Source organism: Geotrypetes seraphini, chromosome 5 (assembly GCF_902459505.1).
Source record: "Geotrypetes seraphini chromosome 5, aGeoSer1.1, whole genome shotgun sequence".
NCBI classification, from domain to species: Eukaryota; Metazoa; Chordata; class Amphibia; order Gymnophiona; family Dermophiidae; genus Geotrypetes; species Geotrypetes seraphini.
In genome coordinates, this window is record NC_047088.1 from 123228280 (window position 1) to 123251567 (window position 23288).

General features: G+C 42.4%; 1 protein-coding gene across 1 annotated transcript in view; it reads right to left on the reverse strand.

Annotated features, from left to right (window-relative positions):
• Nucleotides 1-23288, reverse strand: part of TRPM8 (transient receptor potential cation channel subfamily M member 8) — a 2182726-nt gene that overhangs the window by 541844 nt on the left and 1617594 nt on the right. The window contains 1 exon segment of the mRNA XM_033944097.1: nt 1008-1227. Coding sequence (XP_033799988.1) covers nt 1008-1227 — 220 coding nt within the window.

Below are 23288 nucleotides of genomic sequence, written 5' to 3' on the forward strand. Positions count from 1 at the left end.
TTTTATTCATGGAGAATGGGCTGACTTCCATTGTGCACTTTAGCGCTTTGTTTCAGGGTCATCTTGTACACCCATGTTTCATCACCAGTGATAACACAGCCCAAAATATTGTCTTGACTCTCCAAAAAGTCTTGACAAACTTCTACTCTCCTTTATTTTTGTTCACAGTGAGTTCCTTCAGGAACATTTTTGCACACACCTTACTCATGCCAAGATTTTAATTTAAGATTTTCCTATTTTTCTATCACTGTTTACCTAATCTGCTATGCTTCTCACAATCAGCTGACAATTTTTACACACAATTCAATGAATTTTTGCAATGTTTTCATCAGTTCTGATCATTACTGGCCACCCTGACCTTTCTTCATCAGTTACAATTTCTCTCTCCTCAGGAAAATGTTTAATCCATTTGTACACTGTTGTGTTCTTCATGGCATTATTCCCATAAACTTGGACTAACGTCCCTGATTTCACTTCCAGTCTTGCCAAGTTTAACAAGAAAGTTAATGTTTGCTCATTGCTCTACTTCAATCTCTGACATTCTTGCGATGGCACACAAAAACACACAATAATAACACCACTCAGCAAGACACCACCACACATCAACATGAACACAGCTGTGAGACACTGATATTCCAAGGTTATGAAACCTTATTGAGTTGTTTGTACAGTGCTGCCAATGTAAGCGCACAGAGGCAAGTTCATGAACTTAATTGTCAGACATCATATGTTTATGTTTAATAGCAAGCTGATGAGATAGAGATCAAAAATGGATTTCTTAAATCCCTCTATGATATGAAAATTAAGGAAAACATCTGTAGTATAGCTCACTTCAAGTATATACAGTAGTTTGATAGTTCCTAAAGCCCTGTTTGTCTAATTAACATTTTTCATTTCTTAACACAATGGAGATCAGGACAATTGCTTAGCTATACAGGGCAAACTCTAGAATGCTAAATCTTTAACATTTCCTGCAAGATGATAAAAGAGGTACCTTGGTCCCTCACCTGTCGAATTTCATCACAGAGTAGGATGAAAACCAGGACATAAAGTGTGATCTCTAGGCCAGTTGGTGTGATCTGGAAATTCATCAGCAGCACATATGCAAAGAGCAGAAGGAATCCAATGTAGAAGATGACAGTCCAGGAGAAAACCACAAAAGGTGAAGTGAAGAAGGCAGTATATTGTGACAAATGGGTTTTTCCTCTATTCCCTTCTGAGGATTTCCTCCTAGACATTTAAAAAAGTGATTGTTAATGACAATCAGTGCCTGCTATGAACAGTAGAGATTTACACCCCAGTGGAATACAAAACAACTTCATAGTCATAAAACTATAAAGCGGATACTTTTCAAGAATCAATAGGATTAAATGTTCAGAGCCTTTTTGTGGATAAAACAGTTTTACCTATGGAAATGAGTTTTGATGAAAGTATTTATTTATTTTATATACCACTTATAGCCTAAGTGGTTTACATTCAGGTACTCAAGCATTTTTCTCTATCTGTCCTGATGGGCTCACACTCTATCTAATGTACCTAGGGCAATGGGGGATTAACCCCCTGTTTTACTAAGGTGTGCTATATGTTTTAGCATGGCTAAATATACGTGCACACTAACCACTGATGTGGCCATAGACTAACATGCATGCATTAGCATTTAGCGCATGCTAAAATGCTTAGTGCACCTTAGTAAAAGGAGCCTTAAGTGACTTGCCCTGGGTCACAAGGAGCAGCATGGGATGTGAACTCACAACCTCAGGGTGCTGAGGCTATGGCTCTACCCACCGTGCCACACACTCCTTACAGGTAAAAGTAAGTGCATAGGTTATTTGTTTACCCACCTAAGCAGAGACAAATCTAGGGGTGAGGCTACTGTGGCAGGGGAAGGAGATTTGTACCTGTGCACATACCTTTGAATTTTCAAAAGAATGTATCTTATAAACAAAATTATTATTACTGTAGTTATTTATATACCACTTATCAATGGAGGTTGTCTAAGCAGTTTACATTCAGGTACTCAAAAAATTTTCCATATCTATCCTGGCAGGCTCACAATTTATCTAATGTACCTGGGGCAATGGAAGATTAAGTGATGCCCAGGATCACAAGGAACTTCTATAACTAGATGCTTGTGCTTCTGCACACCTTGATGTACTAAGTGCCAAGAAAATTGGCACTTATGTGAATAAAATATATGGCACCCAGTTATAGAATTGCCCCTTTAATAGCAACTGCAAAACATATGTTACTTATCAGTGAATTTCCAACAGTTCTATTTTTCTGTCTTTATCTGTTTTTAAGTCCATTATTCTAATATGTATTTTATCTGTATCCCATGTATTAGCTTACCTTGTGAATTGCCTAGAACTTTTTCGGTATGGCGGTATATAAGAATAAAATTATTATTATTTTTATAACTATAATGCTACTAAAAATTCCCCTCAACACCTCTCTAGAAACAGGCATAGTGCCTGCAAACTGGAAGTCAGCGGTCATCAGACCAATCTTGAAAAAACCCATACTTGACCCTAAAATGCCCAGCAACTTTAGACCTGTCTCCAATCTACCCTTCATCTCCAAGATTCTGGAAAAAAATAGTGTTAAACCAATTGCACTCTTTCATCGACAAGCAAGGAACCCTATCTGCCTTCTAATCAGGATTCAGGAATCTCCACAATACTGAAACCATCCTTCCTGATATCATCGATGACTGCTGGAAACTCATGGATAAGGGTAATGTTGTCCTTCTGGTGCTGTTGGATCTCAGCATTGTGGTTGACACAATTGATCATCCTCTCCTCATTGAATGGCTCTCTGAAATTGGAATCCAAGACACTTCACTATGATGGTTCACCGCTGCCATACTTTTGAAGGATTAGAAGTGACATTTTCAACTTATGTACAAATCTTTTGTCTGCATCACCCAGCAATTATTTCTTTGGCATTTGAAACTATTAACACCTCCTTTGGGTTCCTTGAAAAAGACCCTCGAAACATGGTCCATGTCGGGACCTACCAACACCCCTTTAAGTTAAGTAGGAATTGATTTTCCTTTTATTGCCACTGAAAAATATATTTAATATTTAAGAAGTACTCCAATACTATAATTTTGCATCATAGCCATACACAGTGATGGGACGGTGGGTTCGGCTATAGGAGCTATGGCACATATCTGAGTGTATGTAAAAGTGCATTTACTTTATTGTATTTGAATTTCATCTAACTTCTATTTTTGATATTTATTCTGAGAAGTCTTGACTCCAGTGTTATAATCGTTACTCACTTTGACCTCTCAGCCCTGCATATTTCAGAGGTTTCCCTCACCACCAATCATTTTTGAAATGGTAGAACATGCCTGGTCTTTTATCAAGGACACGGTGAGCGAGGCACAAAATCTGTATATCCCCAGATTCAGAAAGGGGTGCAAAAAGAGTCGAACAAAACACCCGGTGTGGATAACTAAAATAGTGAGGGAAGCAATAGGCAATAAGAAAAATTCAATCAGGAAATGGAAAAAGGACAAAACTGAGGGGAACTGGAAAGAGCATAGGAAGTATCAAAAAGAATGTCACCATGTGGTTCGAAAAGCCAAAAGAGAGTATGAAGAGAGGCTAGCCAGGGAAGCTCGAAATTTCAAACTGTTCTTTAGATATGTTAAAGGGAAGAAGCCGGCTAGGGAGGAGGTGGGACCGCTGGATGATGGAGACAGGAAGGGAGTGGTGAAGGAGGAGAAAGAAGTAGCAGAAAGACTTAACATGTTCTTTTCATCTGTATTTACAAATGAAGACACATCCAACATACCGGAACCTGAGCAAATCTTCAATGGAGTTCAAGCAGAAAAATTAACATCCATGGAAGTGAGCCTTGAAGACATACGCAGGTAGCTAGAAAAACTAAAAACTGACAAATCCCCGGGTCCAGACAGAATCTATGCAAGGGTTCTGAAGGAACTAAAGGAGGAGATAGCGGAACTACTGCAGCAAATTTGCAATCTATCCCTGAAAAAAAGTATGATCCAGGAGGACTGGAAGATAGCCAACGTTACGCCTATCTTTAAAAAGGGATCAAGAGTTGAACCGGGAAACTACAGACCGGTGATTCTGATCTCGGTTCCGGGGAAAATGGCGGAAGCACTGATAAAAGACAACATCAATGAACATTTTGAAAGAAACAAATTTCTGATAACCAGCCAACATGTTTTCTGCAAGGGGAGATCATGCCCATCGAACTTATTGCACTTCTTCATAAGAACATAAGAAGTTGCCTCCACTGGGTCAGACCAGAGGTCCATCGCGCCCAGCGGTCCGCTCCCGCAGCGGCCCATCAGGTCCATGACCTGTGAAGTGGTTTCTGACTAATCCTATAACCTACCTCTACTTCTATCTGTACCCCTCAATCCCCTTTTCTTTTAGGAACCTATCTAGACCCTCCTTGAACCCCTGTAGCGTGCTCTGGCCTATCAAAGCCTCCGGGAGTGCGTTCCATGTGTCCACCACCCTCTGAGTGAAAAAGAACTTCCTAGCATTTGTTCTAAACCTGTCCTTTTTCAATTTCTCCGAGTGCCCCCTTGTACTTGTGGCTCCCCACAACCTGAAGAATTTGTCCCTGTCTACCTTCTCTATGCCCTTCATGGTTTTGAAGGTTTCTATCATGCCTCCTCTAAGTCTCCGCTTTCAAGGGAGAATAGCCCCAGCATTTCCAATCTGTCAGCGTATGAGAAGTTTTCCATACCTTTTATCAGCTTTGTCGCTCTTCTCTGGACTCCCTCAAGTACCGCCATGTCCTTTTTGAGGTACGGCGACCAGTACTGGACACAGTACTCCAGATGTGGGCGCACCATCGTCCGATATAGCGGCAAAATGACTTCCTTCGTCCTGGTCGTGATACCCTTTTTGATGATACCCAACATTCTGTTCGCTTTCTTTGAGGCTGTCGCACACTGCTGATGCTTTCAATGTTGTGTCCACCATCACCCCCAGGTCTCTTTCAAGTTTGCTCACCCCCAGCAACGATCCCCCCATTTTATAGTTGAACATCGGGTTCTTTTTCCCTACATGCTTGACTTTGCATTTCTCAGTGTTAAAACTCATTTGCCATTTTCTTGCCCAGTCTTCCAATCTCGTTAAGTCCCTTTGCAGGTCTTCACAGTCTTCCTTGGTTCTAACCCTGCTGTAGAGTTTGGTGTTGTCCGCAAATTTAATGACCTCACAGTTCGTCCCTGTCTCCAAGTCGTTAATAAATATATTGAACAGGAGCGGTCCCAGCACCGACCCCCTGTGAGACTCCACTCGTGACCCATTGCCATTCTGAGTAATGGCCCTTTACTCCAACCCTTTGTTTTCTGCCTGCCAGCCAGTGTTTGATCCATCGGTGGATATCCCCTTGCACCCCGTGGTTCCACAGCTTCTTAAGCAGCCGTTCGTGGGGTACCTTGTCGAAGGCTTTTTGGAAGTCAAGGTAAATGATGTCAATGGATTCCCCTTTATCCATCTGGCTATTTATTCCCTCAAAGAAGTACAGCAAGTTCGTGAGGCATGACTTTCCCTTGCAGAAGCCGTGCTGGCTTGCCTTCAGCTGCCCATTGTTTTCTATGTGGCCGCAGATGGTGTCCTTAATCAGTGCTTCCATCATCTTTCCCGGAACCAAGGTCAAACTCACCGGCCTGTAATTTCCCGGGTCACCCCTTGATCCTTTCTTGAAGATGGGCATGACATTTGCTATTTTCCAGTCCTCTGGGATCTCCCCTGTTTCTAAGGAAAGGTTACATATTTTGTGAAAAGTTTCTGCTATTTCGTTTCTTAGCTCTTTTAGTACCCTTGGGTGGATGCCGTCCGGACCTGGTGATTTGTTGCTCTTTAGTCTGTCTATCTGACAGAGGTCTTCCTCCCGGCTTACCTCTAGTTTGACCAGTTTCCCATCCCGGTCTCCATGTAAGATCTCCTCGGGTTCTGGAATATTGGATGTGTCCTCTCTCATGAAGACTGACGAGAAGAACTTGTTTAACCTTTCAGCTATCTCTGTTTCCTCCTTTACCACTCCTTTCCTGTCTCCATCGTCCAAGGGTCCCACTTCCTCCCTGGCCGGTTGTCTCCCCTTCACATACTTGAAGAATGGTTTGAAGTTTCCTGCTTTCTCTGCTAGTCTCTCCTTTTTGCTTTCCTTACCACTCGGTGACATTCCTTTTGGTGCCTTTTGTGTTCATCTTGTTTGTCCTTGGTTTGGTCCTTTTTCCATTTTCTGAACGATGCTTTCTTGTCACTTATCGCCTTTCTTACTGCATTTGTTATCCACACCGGGTTTTTTGTTCGATTCTTCTTGCACCCTTTCCTAAACCTGGGGCCGTACAGGTTCTGTGCTTCGTGTACCATGCCTTTGAGCAGGGACCAGGCTTTTTCTACGGTCTCCATCTTCCCTGAGCTGTTGCTGAGTTTCTTTCCTACCATTTTCCTCATGGCCTCGTAGTTCCCTTTTCTGTAATTGAGTGCTGTCGTTGTGGTTTTCTTCACTTTTGGTGTTCCTATTTCTAGCTTGCAATGTTGTGATCGCTGTTTCCTAGTGGCGCTAGTACTACCACCTCCTTTACGGGTCCCCCTAGCCCATTGAGGATTAGGTCAAGAGTGGCTTCTCATCTTGTTGGTTCTATGACCAGCTGTTCCATGAAGCAGTCCCTTATAGCTTCCAGGAATTTTGTTTCCCTTGTGGAGTTTGAGTGTCCAATACTCCAGTCTATGCCAGGGTAGTTGAAGTCCCCCATCACCACCACACTTCCGCTTTTGCATACCTGCCTTAATTCAGCCTCCAGGTCCTGGTTGTTTGCTTCCGGTTGTCCTGGTGGGCGATAGTACAGTCCCAATTTTATGTCAGCTCCATTTCCTGGTAGCTTAACCCATAGTGATTTCAAGTTGTCCGCCCCTATTGCTGTTTCCATCCTGGTTGAAGGAATGGAGTCCTTTATGTATAGCGCTATTCCTCCACCCTTCTTGTATGTCCTGTCTCTCCTCCTCCACCCTTCTTGTATGTCCTTTCTCTCCTGTAGAGTTTGTACCCTGGTATGACCACATCCCATTTGTTGTCCTCGGACCACCTTGTTTCAGTGACTCCAATTATGTCTATGTCCTTCTTACTGGCTATGACTTCTAGCTCCTCCATTTTGGCTCTTAGGCTCCTAGAATTAGTGTATAGGCAATTTAAGTCCCGGTTATTTACCTTCCTTGTTGGTTTTCCTTGTGGTTTGGTGTTCCTGCCTACCCCCTCATGGGCTGCCAGTTCCCGGGCCTCGCTTTGTTTATCCTCCTCCTTTGGTGTGTCTATTTCGTCCTCATCTCCCTCCTGTGGTGTGTCTATCTCGTCCTCAGCCTGCTTCCCCATTTTTGGATGTCCATCTGACTGTTTCCTCCATTTTTTGCTCTTTGGTTTCGTCAGTTCCCTGGGCCCCTGCTTTGCGTCCTTGGATTTTTTGTCAAAAAATGTCCACTCAGTCTCGATCCCTCTATCGCCTTTTCCTGGTCCAGTATCCTTGTTTGATACTCTAGTCCAGTGTGTCGATGTCAGATCGACTATCAGCTTTCCCCTTTTCCTTGGATTTTTTGTCAAAAAATGTCCACTCAGTCTCGATCCCTCTATCGCCTTTTCCTGGTCCAGTATCCTTGTTTGATACTCTAGTCCGGTGTGTCGATGTCAGATCGACTATCGGCTTTCCCCTCTTCCTTCGAAGGACTCTAGCAGAACGTGACTTGGGAGTGATCATTAGCGAAGACATGAAGACTGCCAAACAAGTGGAGAAAGCTTCATCCAGGGCTAGACAAATCATGGGCTGTATCCGTAGAAGTTTCGTCAGCCATAAGCTCGAGATCATAATGCCGTTGTACAGATCCATGGTGAGACCCCATCTGGAATACTGTATACAATTCTGGAGGCCGCATTATCAAAAAGATGTGCGGAGAGTTGAGTCGGTTCAGCGAATGGCCACCAGGATGGTCTCAGGTATCAAGGATCTCCCGTATGAGGAACGACTGGGTAAGTTGCAGCTGTACTCACTCGAGGAACACAGAGAGAGGGGAGACATGATCAAGACGTTCAAATATGTCACAGGCCGTATCGAGGTGGAAGAGGATCTCTTTTTCCTTAAAGGAGCCACGGCAACAAGAGGGTATCCATTGAAAATCTGGGGTGGGAAATTTCATGGTGACACCAGAAAATATTCCTTCACCGAAAGGGTGATTGATCGCTGGCCAATCAGACCTTAGACTTAGTGGGGATGGGCGGACCCACTCTGCCTAAGGCCTGATTGGTCCAGGCTTCTAGAGCCTGGGCCAATCAGGCCTTAGGCTTCGGCGGGATGGGCCGGGAAGGGGCGAGCCCGCCTCATTTCGACCAGGCGGGCTACAGGCTGGACGGGCAAGAACCGTCTGGCCTGAAGAACAGGTTAGTTTGGGGGTTGTTAGCGCCGGGGGGGGTGCGTCTTCGGGCAGGAGGGATTGGACACCCTCCTGCCAGCAATCGGTAGTGTCGGGGTGGGAGGGAGATCGGTAATGTCGGTGGGGGGGGGCGGTTGGTAGTGTCGGGGGGGGCGGTTGGTAGTGTCGGGGGGGTTGGTAGTGTCGGAGGGGGGGCATCCGGACAGGCCGCGGCCCGCTATACTTATAGCGGCAGAGAGATCCCTTGCCGCGATAAGTATAGCGGCTGCGTCTACTTACAATGTAGATCAGCATTTTGATGATCTACATTTTAAGGTTTCTTCCTCTACTAGGGAGACGCGTAGGGCCACCTAGGTTCGCCTAAGGCCCGCCTAAGGCCCTTAGGCGAGCTTAGGTGTCTTGCGGGTCTCCCTAGGCTCCCGGAGGCGCCTTCAGGCCTGCCTGGGGAGCATTTTTTTTTTAAAAACGTGCATCCCAATTGGTTGATTAGACAGCTGTAGGACGCCTACAGCTGACTAAAATCGGGACGCACTTTTGGAGAATCAGGGCCTTAGTGTGGGCAGACTAGATGGGCCGTGGCCCTTTTCTGCCGTCATGTTCTATGTTTCTATGAATTAACAAACGGATGGACAGAGGAGACCCCATAGACATCATATATCTAGATTTCTAAAAAGCCTTTGACAAGGTACCCCATGAACACCTACTTCGGAAACTGAAGAACAATGGGGTGGAAGGAGACGTACATAGATGGATCAGAAACTGGTTGGCGGGTAAGAAACAGAGGGTAGGAGTGAAGGGCCACTACTCGGACTGGAAGAGGGTCACGAGTGGTGTCCCGCAGGGCTCAGTGCTCAGGGTACTGCTATTTAATATATTTATAAATGGTCTAGAAGCAGGGACGAAGTGTGAGATAATAAAATTTGCGGACGACACTAAACTATTTAGTGGAGCTCGGACTAAAGAGGATTGCGAAGAATTGCAAAGAAACTTGAACAAACTAGGGGAATGGGCAATGAGATGGCAGGTGAAGTTCAACGTTGAGAAATGTAAAGTACTACATGTGTGAAGCAGAAACCCGAGGTACAACTATACGATGGGAGGGATGTTACTGAAGGAGAGTACCCAAGAAAGGGACTTGGAGTAATAGTGGACATGACAATGAAACCGACGGCACAGTGCGCAGCGGCCGCTAAGAGAGCGAATAGAATGCTAGGTATAATCAAGAAGGGTATTATAACCAGAACGAAATAAGTTATTCTGCCATTGTATTGGGCCATGGAGCGTCTGCATCTGGAGTACTGCATCCAATATTGGTCACCGTACCTTAAGAAGGATATGGCGTTACTCAAGAGGGTTCAGAGGAGAGCGACACGTCTGATAAAAAGTAAGGAAAACTTTTCATACGCTGAGAGACTGGAGAAACTGGAACTCTTTTCCCTGGAAAAGAGGAGACTTAGAGGGGATATGATAGAGACTTACAAGATCATGAAGGGCATAGAGAGAGTGGAGAGGGACAGATTCTTCAAACTTTCAAAAAATAAAAGAACAAGAGAGTATTCGGAAAAGTTGAAAGGGGACAGATTCAAAACGAATGCTAGGAAGTTCTTCTTTACCCAACATGTGGTGGACATCTGGAATGCACTTCCAGAGGGCATAATAGGGCAGCGTATGGTACTGGAATTCAAGAAAGGATTGGACAATTTCCTGCTGGAAAAGGGGATAGAGGGGTATAGAGGATTACTGCACAGGTCCTGGACCTGTTGGGCCGCCGTGTATAAGGACTGTTGGGCACGATGGACCTCAGGTCTGACCCAGCAGAGGCATTGCTTATGTTCAAAGCCAAATAGAGATCCCATGTTGGTTTCAAACTACAGGCCTATTTAATCAATGTAGATGGAAAAATTTTAGTTAAACTATTGGCTTTGAGGTTAGCTAAGGCTCTCCCTTATATGATACGAATACACCAAACAGGTTTTGTTGCTCAATGACATTCTACAAATAACAGCAGATTGGCACTTCATATGCTAAATTTAGCAAAAACAATGGATGATCCGGCCTTCTCTGTCTCTTTAGATGCAGAGAAGACCTTTGATCGTATAGAATGGACTTGTATGTACCAAGCAATGGAGTGGTTTGGGATAGGTTCTGGATTTATTCAAATGATTCAAACCTTGTATAGTTCCCCCTCAGCCAGACTATATATTAATAATACCTTCTCTGAACGTTTTTGTCTGAAAAGGGAAATAATACAAGGATGCCCCTTATCTCCTTTGCTTTTTGATATTGTTTTGGAACCCTTGTTGTTGGCTATTTAGCAGGCAAAGGAGATACAGGGAATTTCCTATGCAGGTTGAAAGTATAAAGTTTCAGCTTAGCAGACGATATTTTGATTCATTTGAAGAATCCTGAATCAACTATTCCTCATTTACTGGAACTGATTGATTGATTTGGCAAATTTTCTAGTTATAAAATAAACTGGAGCAAATCGGAGGTTCTTCCATTAAATGTATATTGTGTAAAAGGTTTATTTGATACAGTCCCATTCCTTTGGAAGGAAGAGGGTATAAAATATCTGGGCATAGTGATTCAAAAAACATTGGAAGACATAATGACAGTAAATGAAAAGTCTTTATTGTTAAAAGTCAAAGAAATATGTGAGCATTGGAACCCATTACATCTTTCTTGGTGGGGAGAGTGCAAACCATCAAAATGATGATTTTTCCTGTAGTTTGCTACCAAATGAGTATGTAGCCAGTTTATTGTCAAGGGTCCTTGTATAAGAAACTGAATGATATTCTTACAAAATTCCTTTGGCTTGGTAGAACTTATGGAATTGCTTTAGTATCTTTGCAAAAGCCACAATCGGTGGGTGGGGTAAATTTTCCAAATTTTTACAGATATCATCAAGCATTTATTTTGCATCAGGGTATGTATTTGATCCTTCCTGAACTCATGGAGAATCTGCCAGATTGGTTGATGCTGGAAGATCATCTCTTGGCCCCGTTACGCCTTAACCATATTTTGAGTATCAAGTTTCCTCGACTATATTAGGACAATATTATTCTTCATTCTATCTGGAAGACATTAAACTATATCAATACCTTGACTCCTACTCCAATACAGCAATCCATGTGTCAATCCCTTTGGTTAAACTCCAAGATTCAAATCGGCGAGTCTAAAATCCTCTGGAAACATTGATTGAAGGCAGGCATATGTACTCTGGATGATGTGATTTCAAATGGGAAAATGGTAAATTTATTACAACTGCAACAATCATTAAGCATCTCAAAGTCTCTAGCTTATAAATGGTTACAGTTGAAGCAGGCCATTCAGAAGGGGTTCCCTGACTGGCAAAAATTTTAAAAATCAGTTTAGCTTGCTGGGCCTATGCTTCCAGACAGATTTTCAAGGGTATCAGGCCACTAAGTGGTACAAATTAATATCTGATCATTTGAATAAAAAAACAAAAACAAGCTTAAAGGATATTTGGAGCACTGAAGTTCAGCAGCATATTTCTGCTACTCAATGGCCATGGATTTGGGCTTGGAGAATAAGATGTACAGCGTCAGCATCTATGAGACAAACTTGGGGTTTTTTTTGTTATATATAATTATTTGGACCCCTGTTCGTTTGCAAAAGCTGGATAGTTCAAAGTCTAACAGATGCTGGCACTGTCATCTTGAAATAGGGACACTGGATCATTTGTTGTTTTATTGTCCCTTGATACTCAATTTCTGGAAATCGATATGGGGAAAGATTATTATGACATTTGAGATGGGTTTTTTAAAAAAATCTTTATTCATTTTCGAATTTACAATAAGTGTGTCAATATGTTAAAACAGATTAACAATAAGTATATCACTTAATAATCATCAATAGTACAAATGATATATTCTTATCTCCTACCCCTTCCTATTATATAATCAATACCTTGTACAATATGTAATCATAAAATTACACCCCTCCTACCTCATAATTGAACCTGTAAATTTAAGGGAAAAATTGTCATCTAATCAGTACAATATTTTGTTAATGGCTCCCACACATCTTGAAATTTCCTAAAATATCCTCACTGTATTGCAATAAATCTTTCCATTTTATAAATATGACATAAGGAATTCCACCAGAAATTATAATTTAACCTACTCCAGTTTTTCCAATTATACGTAATTTGTTGAATGGCAACCCCAGTCATTATAAGTAATAATTTGTTATTATTAGAAGAAATCTGACTTTTTGCTCTCATTGCCATACCAAACATCATAGTATCATATGACAATGCCATTGGATTGTCTAATAAACAATTAATTTGGCCCCAAATTGATTGCCAAAAAGTCATAATAAATGGACAATAGAATAATAAATGATCTAAAGTCCCTGCTTCGAGATGACAGTGCCAACATCTATTAGACTTAGAGCTATCCAATTTTTGTAACCGAACAGGGGTCCATAATGCTCTATGTAACAGAAAAAAACATGTTTGCCTCATAGATGCTGACATCTCATCCTCCAAGTCCAAATTTGTGGCCATTGGACATAGAAATTTGATGCTTGATCTCAATGCTCCAAATGTCTCTCAGACCAGTGTTTGGTTTCTTTTTAATAAATCCAGTCAGCAATGTATACCACTGGGCAGCCTGGTGACCCAGGAAGTCTACCTGAAAGCATAAGAACTCCATACTATATTGATTATTAAGGTTTTTCCACTCAGGGAACCCCGCCTGAATGGCCTGCTTCAATTGCAACCATCTAAAACTATCTTATTTATTGAGACTATATTTATGTTGCAACTGTGAAAACTCAAGCAGTTTACCATTAGAGATAACATCATCCAATAACCGTATTCCTGCTATCATCCAATGCTTCCAGGCGAGCTTTTCTCCGCCAATTTGAATCTTGGAGTTTTGCCATATAGATTTATTCTGTGCCAGGGTATGTATTGGGTCCTCCGAGAGCTCATTGAAAAACTCCCAGATTGGTTGTGGTTAGAATGGCAACTCATGTCTCCTATAGAAACATAGAAAGATGACGGCAGAAAAGGGCCATAGCCCATCAAGTCTGCCCACACTACTGACCCACCCCAATAAGTCTAGATGCTAGTGAATCGTCTTACGTAGGGATCCCACGTACATGTCCCATTTGCTCTTAAAGTCAAGCACGCCTGTGGCCTTGACTACCTGCACCGGAAGCTTATTCCAGTGATCTACCACCCTTTCCGTGAAAAAATACTTCCTGGTGTCACCCCTAAATTTCCCCCCTTTGAGTTTAAGCGGATGCCCTCTTGTGGTCGAGGGTCCCCTGGGGAAGAGGATGTCATCTTCCACCTCGACACGTCCTGTGATGTATTTAAATGTCTCAATCATGTCCCCCCCTCTCCCTGCGCTCCTCAAGAGTGTAGAGCCGCAGTCTGCTCAGTCTCTCTTCGTACGAGAGACCCTTGCATCCCAAGATCGTCCTAGTGGCCATCCTCTGAACCGACTCGACTCTAAGCACGTCCTTACGGTAATGTGGTCTCCAGAATTGCACACAGTATTCCAGATGAGGTCTCACCATGGTCTTGTACAGCGGCATTATGACTCCTGGTTTACGGCTGACGAAACTTCTATTGATACATCCCATCATTTGCCTTGCCTTGGATGTGGCCTTCTCTACCTGCTTGGCAGCCTTCATGTCTGCACTGATGACTACTCCCAAATCTCTTTCTACTGAGGTTCTAGCTAATGTTACTCCATTTAAGGTGTAAGTTCTGCACGGATTTCTGCTACCGAGATGCATGACCTTACACTTCGTAGCATTGAAGCCTAGCTGCCATGTCGAGGACCAGATTTCCAACGTACGAAGGTCCTGTGTCATACTATCATGTAAAACGCCATCACTTACTATGTTGCACAGTTTTGCGTCGTCGGCGAATAATGTCACTTTACCCTGCAGCCCTCGTGTCAAGTCCCTTATGAATATATTAAAAAGGAGAGGACCGGAGGTCACGTGATGCCATGAGCACGTGAGGACGTTTCCTTGCTAGCTCCGGGGCTACCCTGCACACTGATCAATAACTGACAACTTTTCTGCTGAATCTGTGGCGACTTCACCGCGTATAAGATCGTTCTGGGTGCATGGACAGATACTTAACAAGATCGAAGGAGTTCATGCACCCGAAATCCGCCCGCAAAGATCGAGACCGAGTGAGGCCTGTGGAGAAGAAAATGGCGGCAAGCCCCGCGGCGGCGGTCTCGAATCTGACTGAGACCGCCCTGAGTGATATCAGGGAGGCGCTGGCCCAGGTACTAGGTCCTAAACTGGAAATAATAACGGAACGAATGCTGAATATTGAAACTCTGCTGGCGGCGGCGGCGACACGCACGACCGAGTTAGAACAACGAGTCTCCAATCTGGAGGACACATCCACGACTCGGGGAGCGGAGTTTTGTGAGCTGCAGGCGCAGGTTCGAGCGCAGGCAGAGAAACTGGATGATTTGGAGAATCGCTCCAGACGCTCGAACCTGCGCTTACTGGGAATTCCCGAGACGGTCCCCGACCGCGATTTATTGGGGGTACTGGAGACCTGGTTGCGAGAGGAATTGCCGCTCCCGCCCTCCTTGGGGCCTATGCACATTGAACGTGCTCATCGCCTGGGCCGCCGCCCTGATCGGGAGACGCGTCCACGTGTGGTCATCCTGAAGTTACTCAATTTCAGGCATAAAGTGGAACTGTTACAACTATACCGTAATAAAAGGGATGCCTTGAAATATGATGGAAACCTAATTCGCATTAGCCAGGACTTCTCTCAGGCACTTCAAGAACGGAGGCGGCCTTTTTATCCACTTTGTACACAACTCTCTGATCTTCACCTGAGATTTCAATTCAACTATCCGGCTCTGTTGAGGATCCACAGTAATGGAGTCTGGAAGTCTTTTCAGTCACCCGAAGCAGCCACTGACTTTATTAAAAAGTTTGAAAAATCCACTCCAGGACAGGCTTGACTCTGGAATCTGAGCTCATTTTACTGGGCTGTTTCTGCACCTTAACTGTTACTGCTTATATTTTCACTATTTGAGGAAAACCTGTTTTACATTACGTTTGATGTATATCCTTCTGCTAGCCGGGGTGGCCCTGGAGGAGGCGTCTTTCGTGACCCGTTTTTCTCCCACATGATGGGGGCAGTTGGGATTGTTGGGGAATTAGGGGGGGGGGGATGTTTCTGGGTGGCAGCAGCGGTATTTTGGGGGCGCATTATGTTTATTCTATTTTTTTTCTATCTATGGTTCATGTATTTTTTGGGATCATGTATATTGTGTGACTGGAGTGTGTTTGCGTGGTCTAGGGGTGAGGCTGGGCACCCTGGGACCCCCTTTTACTGGAAGGTTTCTTTTATATATCATGAAGAGTGGGGTATGCCATGGGTGATAGACAGTTCCGTATAATTTCCTGGAATGTATCAGGTATAACATCGCCTGCCAAGCGTACAAAAATATTATCACAGTTGAAACATCATTCAGCTGACATAGCTTGTTTACAGGAAACTAGACTCACTGATATAGAACATCAAAAACTGCGGAGGGGTTGGGTAGGGGACATATACTATGCATCCTGCACAGGGAAGAGGGCAGGGGTGGCCATATTGATTAGAAAGGGCTTACCCTGTACTGTCCAGGTCCTGAGACGGGATCCCACCGGTCGATACTTATTAGTGAAGGTACTCGGACCGGGGGGATCCTTCAGATTATTGGTGGGGTATGGCCCCAATGGATATCAACACTCTTATTTTCAAAATTTGGTTAACATATGTTTACAGAACTCGGGTGACCCTCTGGTATTGGTGGGAGACCTGAATCAAGTATTGGACCCTGGGGTGGATCGTTCGGGGGGGGATAGGACCGACGAATGTGCGACGGACGAAGGGAGTCCCCTATCTGTGTCGTGCTCTGGGGTTGGTGGACCCTTGGAGGTTACTTCACCCCACCGACAGAGATTATACCCATCAGTCTAGAGCCCATGGATCCTTTTCCAGAATTGACTATACCTTAATTTCAGAAAGCATGTTTGCTCGGGTCTCGGAGGCTACAATCGGCCCCCTTGAGATCTCTGATCACCATATGATTTGGTTGGACGTGGCGGTGGGGGGTCCCATGAATACCGGGATGGGATGGAGATTTCCTTCGTACCTACATAATGATTCTCATTTTCGGGAATTTCTGTCAGAAAGATGGGAGGATTACTGTTCCAATAATGCTCAACATATTGCTCAACCTATATTATTTTGGGATGCAGCGAAAGCGGTGTTACGTGGGGAAGTGATTGCCTATGTGGCTTCTAGGACCCGGAGAATTGCACAACGTATAGTGCAGCTCGAACGGCAGTCAACACTCTTGAAACGGGAGCTGTTGCGTGACCCCACTGTGGCCGTCAGAGAGGCGTACACCGCAGCTCTGGCAGAATTGAATTCCCTTATCCATGAGCGGACAAAGAAATTATTATTTTTTCGTAAATATCAATTTTATAAACATGGTAACAAAGCCGGGAAATTGTTAGCATCGATAGCCAAGAGCTGGAAGGGATCCAGATATATTGCTATGATAAAAGAGAGCTCGGGGAAAGTGCTAACTTCAGCAGCAGACATCTCCACCTGTTTTAGGAATTATTTTGCAACCTTTTATGCTTCCCCGGGTCCTTATGCTGGACCGGATGTGCAGGATTATTTAGAGGATGCAGGGATGCCCAAATTGTCGGCGGCTCAGATTTCCCGGTTAGGTGCTCCTTTGCAGCTTCAGGAAGTGTTACAGGCGATCAAAACACTGAAGCCTTGTACTGCCCCCGGTCCGGATGGATACTCCCCGGAGTTTTACAAGATCCTATCGTCCTCCGTGGGGGGGTCTCTTTTGAATTATTACTCTGAGGTTCAGAAATGTGGTACTTTCCCGAGGTATGCGAATGAGGCTTTGATTACTTTGATCCCAAAACCCTCTAAATCGCCCACTGATATCGAATCTTATAGACCAATATCACTGTTGAATGTTGACTTAAAAATTTTAGCACGTCTCATGGCGGATAGGCTGGCGGCCCTGTTGCCCACCATCATTGTGCCGGAGCAAGTTGGTTTTGTACGTTCCCGTCAATCGGTAATTAATGTGCGCCGGGTGCTCCTGGCTTACTCTCGAGCTCAACAGGTCAAGTCCCCAGGACTACTGGTTGGGTTAGACGCGGCGAAAGCCTTCGATAAGGTTCAGTGGCATTATCTATTCCAGGTTTTATCACATATGGGATTTCCGGATAGTTATATGGCATGGATTCGCGCGCTTTATGCTGAACCTACGGCATCTGTATTGGTTAATGGTGTGCGTTCTACTTCCTTCCCGGTGGGCAGGGGGACGCGTCAGGGATGTCCATTGTCACCTCTTCTTTTTTTACTGTATTTAGACCCTTTATTACGTACGCTACAAAAGGATGACGAAATTGTGGGGCTCCCAGAGGGAACGTCCCAACTGAGAGTGTTGGCATTTGCGGACGATCTTTTGCTAACGTTGGGCTCTCCTCAACGTTCTCTGCCCCGAGCTCTGGATCTTCTGGATGAATTTCATTTATATTCTGGTTTGGTGCTTAATAAACAGAAGTCCATGGCGCTGTCAACATCGCCTGAGGTACATCTTGAATGGCAGGGGGACTTTCCTTTACAGTGGGCTTCGTCCCAGCTAACATATTTGGGGGTGGTGATTCCTCAGGACCTGGGCAGGTTGTACTCCATTAATATTACACCCCTGCTTCATCGTACAAAGACTACACTTGCGGGTTGGAGGAACCTTCCATTATCCCTCTCTGGTAGAATAGCATTATACAATATGATATTGTTGCCGCAATGGCTCTATATATTACAAATGCTACCCATTATGTTAACAACAATACACTTAACACAACTAAACTCCCACCTTTCCGCATTTTTATGGCGAGGTAAGAGGGCTAGGATAGCCTTGTCCAAGTTGATGTTGCCAAAGTATCGAGGGGGGTGGGGTTTACTGGATATCTCACGATTTGCCCTTGCGTGTCAATTAAGACATCTTCATGATTGGTTTTGTAGCACTACTTGGTTTTCTTTGCCTGAGAATGAATGCTTTGAATTTAGACCTTATCATTTTAGCTACCTGTTACATGTTAGGCATTTGCCTGATTTGCCACTACTACATTCACACCCCTTTTTGCAGGTAATGCGTATGGCTTGGAAGAGGTTATGTAAGTTGCTGAAAATCTCTTCTGTTACAACACCATATCTCCCTGTGATTGGCAACGGGGACTTTCTTCCCGGCTTGGACTCTGCAACTTTCAGACGTTGGAAATCTCTGGGACTGCATTACGTATCCCAGGTGGTGCAGGATACGGGTATTCCTACTTCATTTGCTGAACTACAAACACAGTTCCATGTGCCACCTGGGGACTGGTTTGCCTTTCGACAACTTTGTCACTACGTACATACTTTGACCCCGGTGCCATTGAAAGAGGAAGTTCACTCTAGCTTACGGGAAGCGCTCGATCTTACTGCTCAAGACCATGTCCCGTTGAAATTTTTTCATAGGTGCTTACGGGACCTATCCGGAGAACTGGACTTAATTGCTCTTGCTCAGAAATGGTCGGCTGATCTTCAAGTGCCTATCTCAGATGATGTGCTACGTAGGGGCCTTCGGGTGGGGAACGACCCTACACTATCCGCAATAGAGAAGGAGCGAAATTACAAATTTATATTGAGAGCGTTTTATCCCCCCAAGAGAGCTATGACTATGGGGATTAGCGCGACTTCTGGCTGTGGAAAGTGCGCACACCTTATGGCATCTTTCGGACATATGTTTTGGACATGCCCCTTGGTGTCTACCTTCTGGATAACCGTGGTGTCTGCGGTGGCCGAGCTTTGGGGATGCTCATGGAGGATGCACCCTACCTTTCTCTTTACTTTACAAATTCGTTTCCATCCACCTAAACAGGGGTGTGCACTTTTCCTCAGAAAGACAATACTCATGGGCAGGAAATGTATACTGACGCAATGGCTTTCGCCTCAACCTCCTTCTCTTCAACAGTGGAGGTCACTAATGTTACAGCAAATGTTGTTGGAACGCAAGGATATTGTGGACTTGACATCAAAAAAGGGTAGGCTGTTCCGCCAATGTTGGTACCCCTTTAGTTTAACATGTGTCTCGACTATTCAACAACAACTTTGGGATGTATGACTTGTATATTATTACCATACTTTGGTTTCTTTTAAAATGTTTTGCTTTTACTGCTGCTGCTGCCCGGGTGGGGTGGGGTGGGGGGGGATGGGGAAGAATGGGAGGGTTGGGATTTGGGAGAGTTTTGAGATTTATCAAAATGTTTTTGTCTTTTCTCTGTTGGATTTGACATGCTGCTTCAATAAAAATATATTATACATAAAAAGGAGAGGACCCAGGACCGAGCCCTGTGGCACTCCGCTGGTCACCTCTGATGTTTCAGAGAGGGTACCGTTTACCATCACCCTCTGAAGTCTACCACTCAGAGGGTATGTAGAACAGGACCTGGGTATATTTCACATTCATCGTTGTTTTTAACTGTTTTCAAAGGACGCCTCAGCCCCACCACTCCACCGCTGTATTTATCTCACAACTGCAGGAATAATTATGTGGTGCCTCATCATTGGCCATTCAAGTGTTTATTAGTGCCTTTCCTTAATTCAATAAATATTTAAATATTATAAAACAAATATTGTAAAATGAATAAATATAAAGTGCTTAGCTCAATTCCAGCCCAAACCTGGGAGTCTGCCTAGGTACTGTAAAGATGACAGAATATTAGTTGATACATGGAAAACATTGTGATTTGTAAGTAATTTAACAACTATTGCAATTCACATATGAGATGATTTTATTTGGAACATTATTGAGACCAAAGATCCCAGTTGACAAAAACAAAAGCAGACCTATTTTAATTTTGACAGAGGTTGCTTTGCAGATGATAACCAGGAATTGGAAAAATTATGACCGCTTGAACCTCTCCTTTTGGTGGGAAACATTGTGCTTATATTACAAGTATGAGAGGATGAATGCGGAACAGGCGGGAAATAATACAAAATTCAAAGAAGTATGGGGTCCGTTGGAAACATTTGTTAAATTGTAAAGTGGTTAATTGACATGATCCGTAAGTCTTGAATTTTCTTGTCTTTCCACACACATCCAGATAAAGGGGGGGGGGGGAGTTAGGGAGAGGGGAGGGTGTAAGGTATTTTGTTTCTTATATTCATGCAATGATAAGTGCTGTTAATTGTTTATATCTGTATGATTATTTGTATGCACTTTTTGGTCAATTTGGAAAATTAATAAAGTATATAAAAAAACTATGACTTCCAATAATTTCAAAAGTGAAATCTTCAGACACTACTTATTTCATTGATTAAAGTACCAACTCACTCTGCAGGTCATACACTAGATACAATCATAACTTCGACAATCTTGAACAAAACTATTTCTAATCTCAAAATTACCCCAGTCCCCTGGTCAGATCACTCACTCATCACATTGGACTTTCAATTTAAATTTGTTAAGAACAACTACTACTCAAAATCAATCACTTATCGTGATTATAACAAAATAGAACTCTCATCCATTACAACAACATTTAATTTAAAAATAGAAGATTTTTGTCTCTTACCAATTGATGAACAAATTAAAGTTTGGTCCTCTGCCACGGAAGACTTAATGGGAAAACTAGCCCCATTAAGTACAAAAGTTATTAACCATAAGAAATGAAAAAATCCTTGGTATACAGAAGAACTTAATCTAATTAAAAAACAACTTAGAGTATTAGAAAGGAAATGGAGGAAAAACAATTCACAAGAAAATCTGGATAAATATAAAGATCAATTATCATACTATAAAACCAAAATAAATTTAGCAAAAACATCCTTCTACTCTAAAAAAATTGAAAATGCAAAAAATTCCTCTGCCCTCTTCGCCATTTTAAAAAATCTTACAGTTCCAAAATGTATAGAAAATCCAGGACTAATAAAAATACCAAACGCACAAACATTAGCAAACTATTTTGTTAGCAAAATACATAAAATTAGAGATAGCATCAAAGCAAAAAGTAACCAGAATATAGATATAGAAGAAATTTCCACTGTACCTATTTCAAAATGCACAAATTTTTTAATACCATCTATAGAAACTCTTAAACAATTACTACAAAGTATTAACATCAAAGGTGCGGAACCTCATTCTATTTCTCCATCCTTCTTAAAACGATTTTTTTCCTTTTTCGGACTTTTTATTAGGTCCATGATTGAAAATAGTCTAACAACTGGCATTATGCCAAAAGAATGGAAAGAGGCAATCATCCGTCCAATAATAAAAAATCCTAAAGATCCAATCTCATCAGAATCAAATTATTGACCCATTGCAAACTTGCCATTCTTCACTAAGCTAATAGAAAAAATTGTCTTCAATCAAGCAAACAGCTTCATTAAGAAAACTCATATATTACACCCCAACCAGACCGGTTTTTGAACCAATTATTCTACAGAATATTCAATGATAGGTCTTACAACAAACATTCAATACTACTTGGATCAACATAAATCAGTGCTTCTAATCTCACTTGACCTCTCGGCAGCTTTTGATACCATCGATCATCATCTACTTCTTAATAGACTATCTGCCATTGGTATCTCAGAACAAGTTCTTAACTGGTTTACCTCATACTTTCAGGATAGGTCATCAAAAGTCATTTTCAAAGACACTTCATCAAATAATTATATAAACTCATATGGTATCCCTCAAGGTTCAATTTTGTCTCCTCTCTTATTTAATATTTTCCTAGCTCCACTTCTTACACTAAGTCAGTCCATAGGTTTTTCAGCTTACGCATACGCTGATGACATCCAGCTTATTCATCCACTAAATACCGGTGATTCCAATGAGATAAAGAATATAAATAATAAGTTAACACAAATCACACAATGGTTAAAAGAAAATATGCTATCCCTTAACCCATCTAAATCTTCAATAATGCTCTTGCCATGGAAAAAAGAAATTACATTTGAAGCAAAAAATTTTTTAGACAGTTTTCCATTACAAAAAGTAATGACAACTAAAATATTGGGAATATTGTTAGATCATGAGTTATCCTATCATGATCAAATTAGTTCTGTAGTTAAGAATTGTTTTTATAAACTTCGCCTCATTAGATCGCTAGCCAAATTTTTATAACCTAAAGCTCTAAACATTTTAATTCACTCTCTGATTATTTCCAGGCTAGACTATTGCAATACATTATATCATGGCATAACACAGAAAGAAATAAGATTACAAATCATACAAAATACTGCAATAAAGATTATTACTCATTCCAAAAAATACAATCATGTTACACCTCTTCTGCGAAATGCACATTGGCTACCGATTTCATATAGAATAACATACAAAATTGCGCTACTTATATTTAAAATTCAGAAAACTAATACCCCAATATTTTTATATCGGTACTTAATACCCTATTCCCCTGCCAGATCTCTTCGATCAGCAGAACAAAATTTAATAACCATTCTAACGCTAAAAATAATAGGCACTAGAAGAAATACAACTTTTTCTATTTTTGGACCTCAGCTCTGGAACAAACTTCCTATCTTTCTACGCGCTGAAATCTCTCTAGAAAAATTTAAAAAGAACTTAAAAAGTTACCTTTATAGAGATGCATTTGATTCTTAAATTAGATAATCTTTTCTTTTTTTCCCTTTTCTTCCCCTATCCATACCTTTCCTGATGTTGTTCTTCCCTAAAAATGTTTTTTTTTTAAACAAATGTAATTTTATCCTAGTAATCCTTATGTATTTTTTATTGTCTGTGGATATGTCTTTATGTCTAT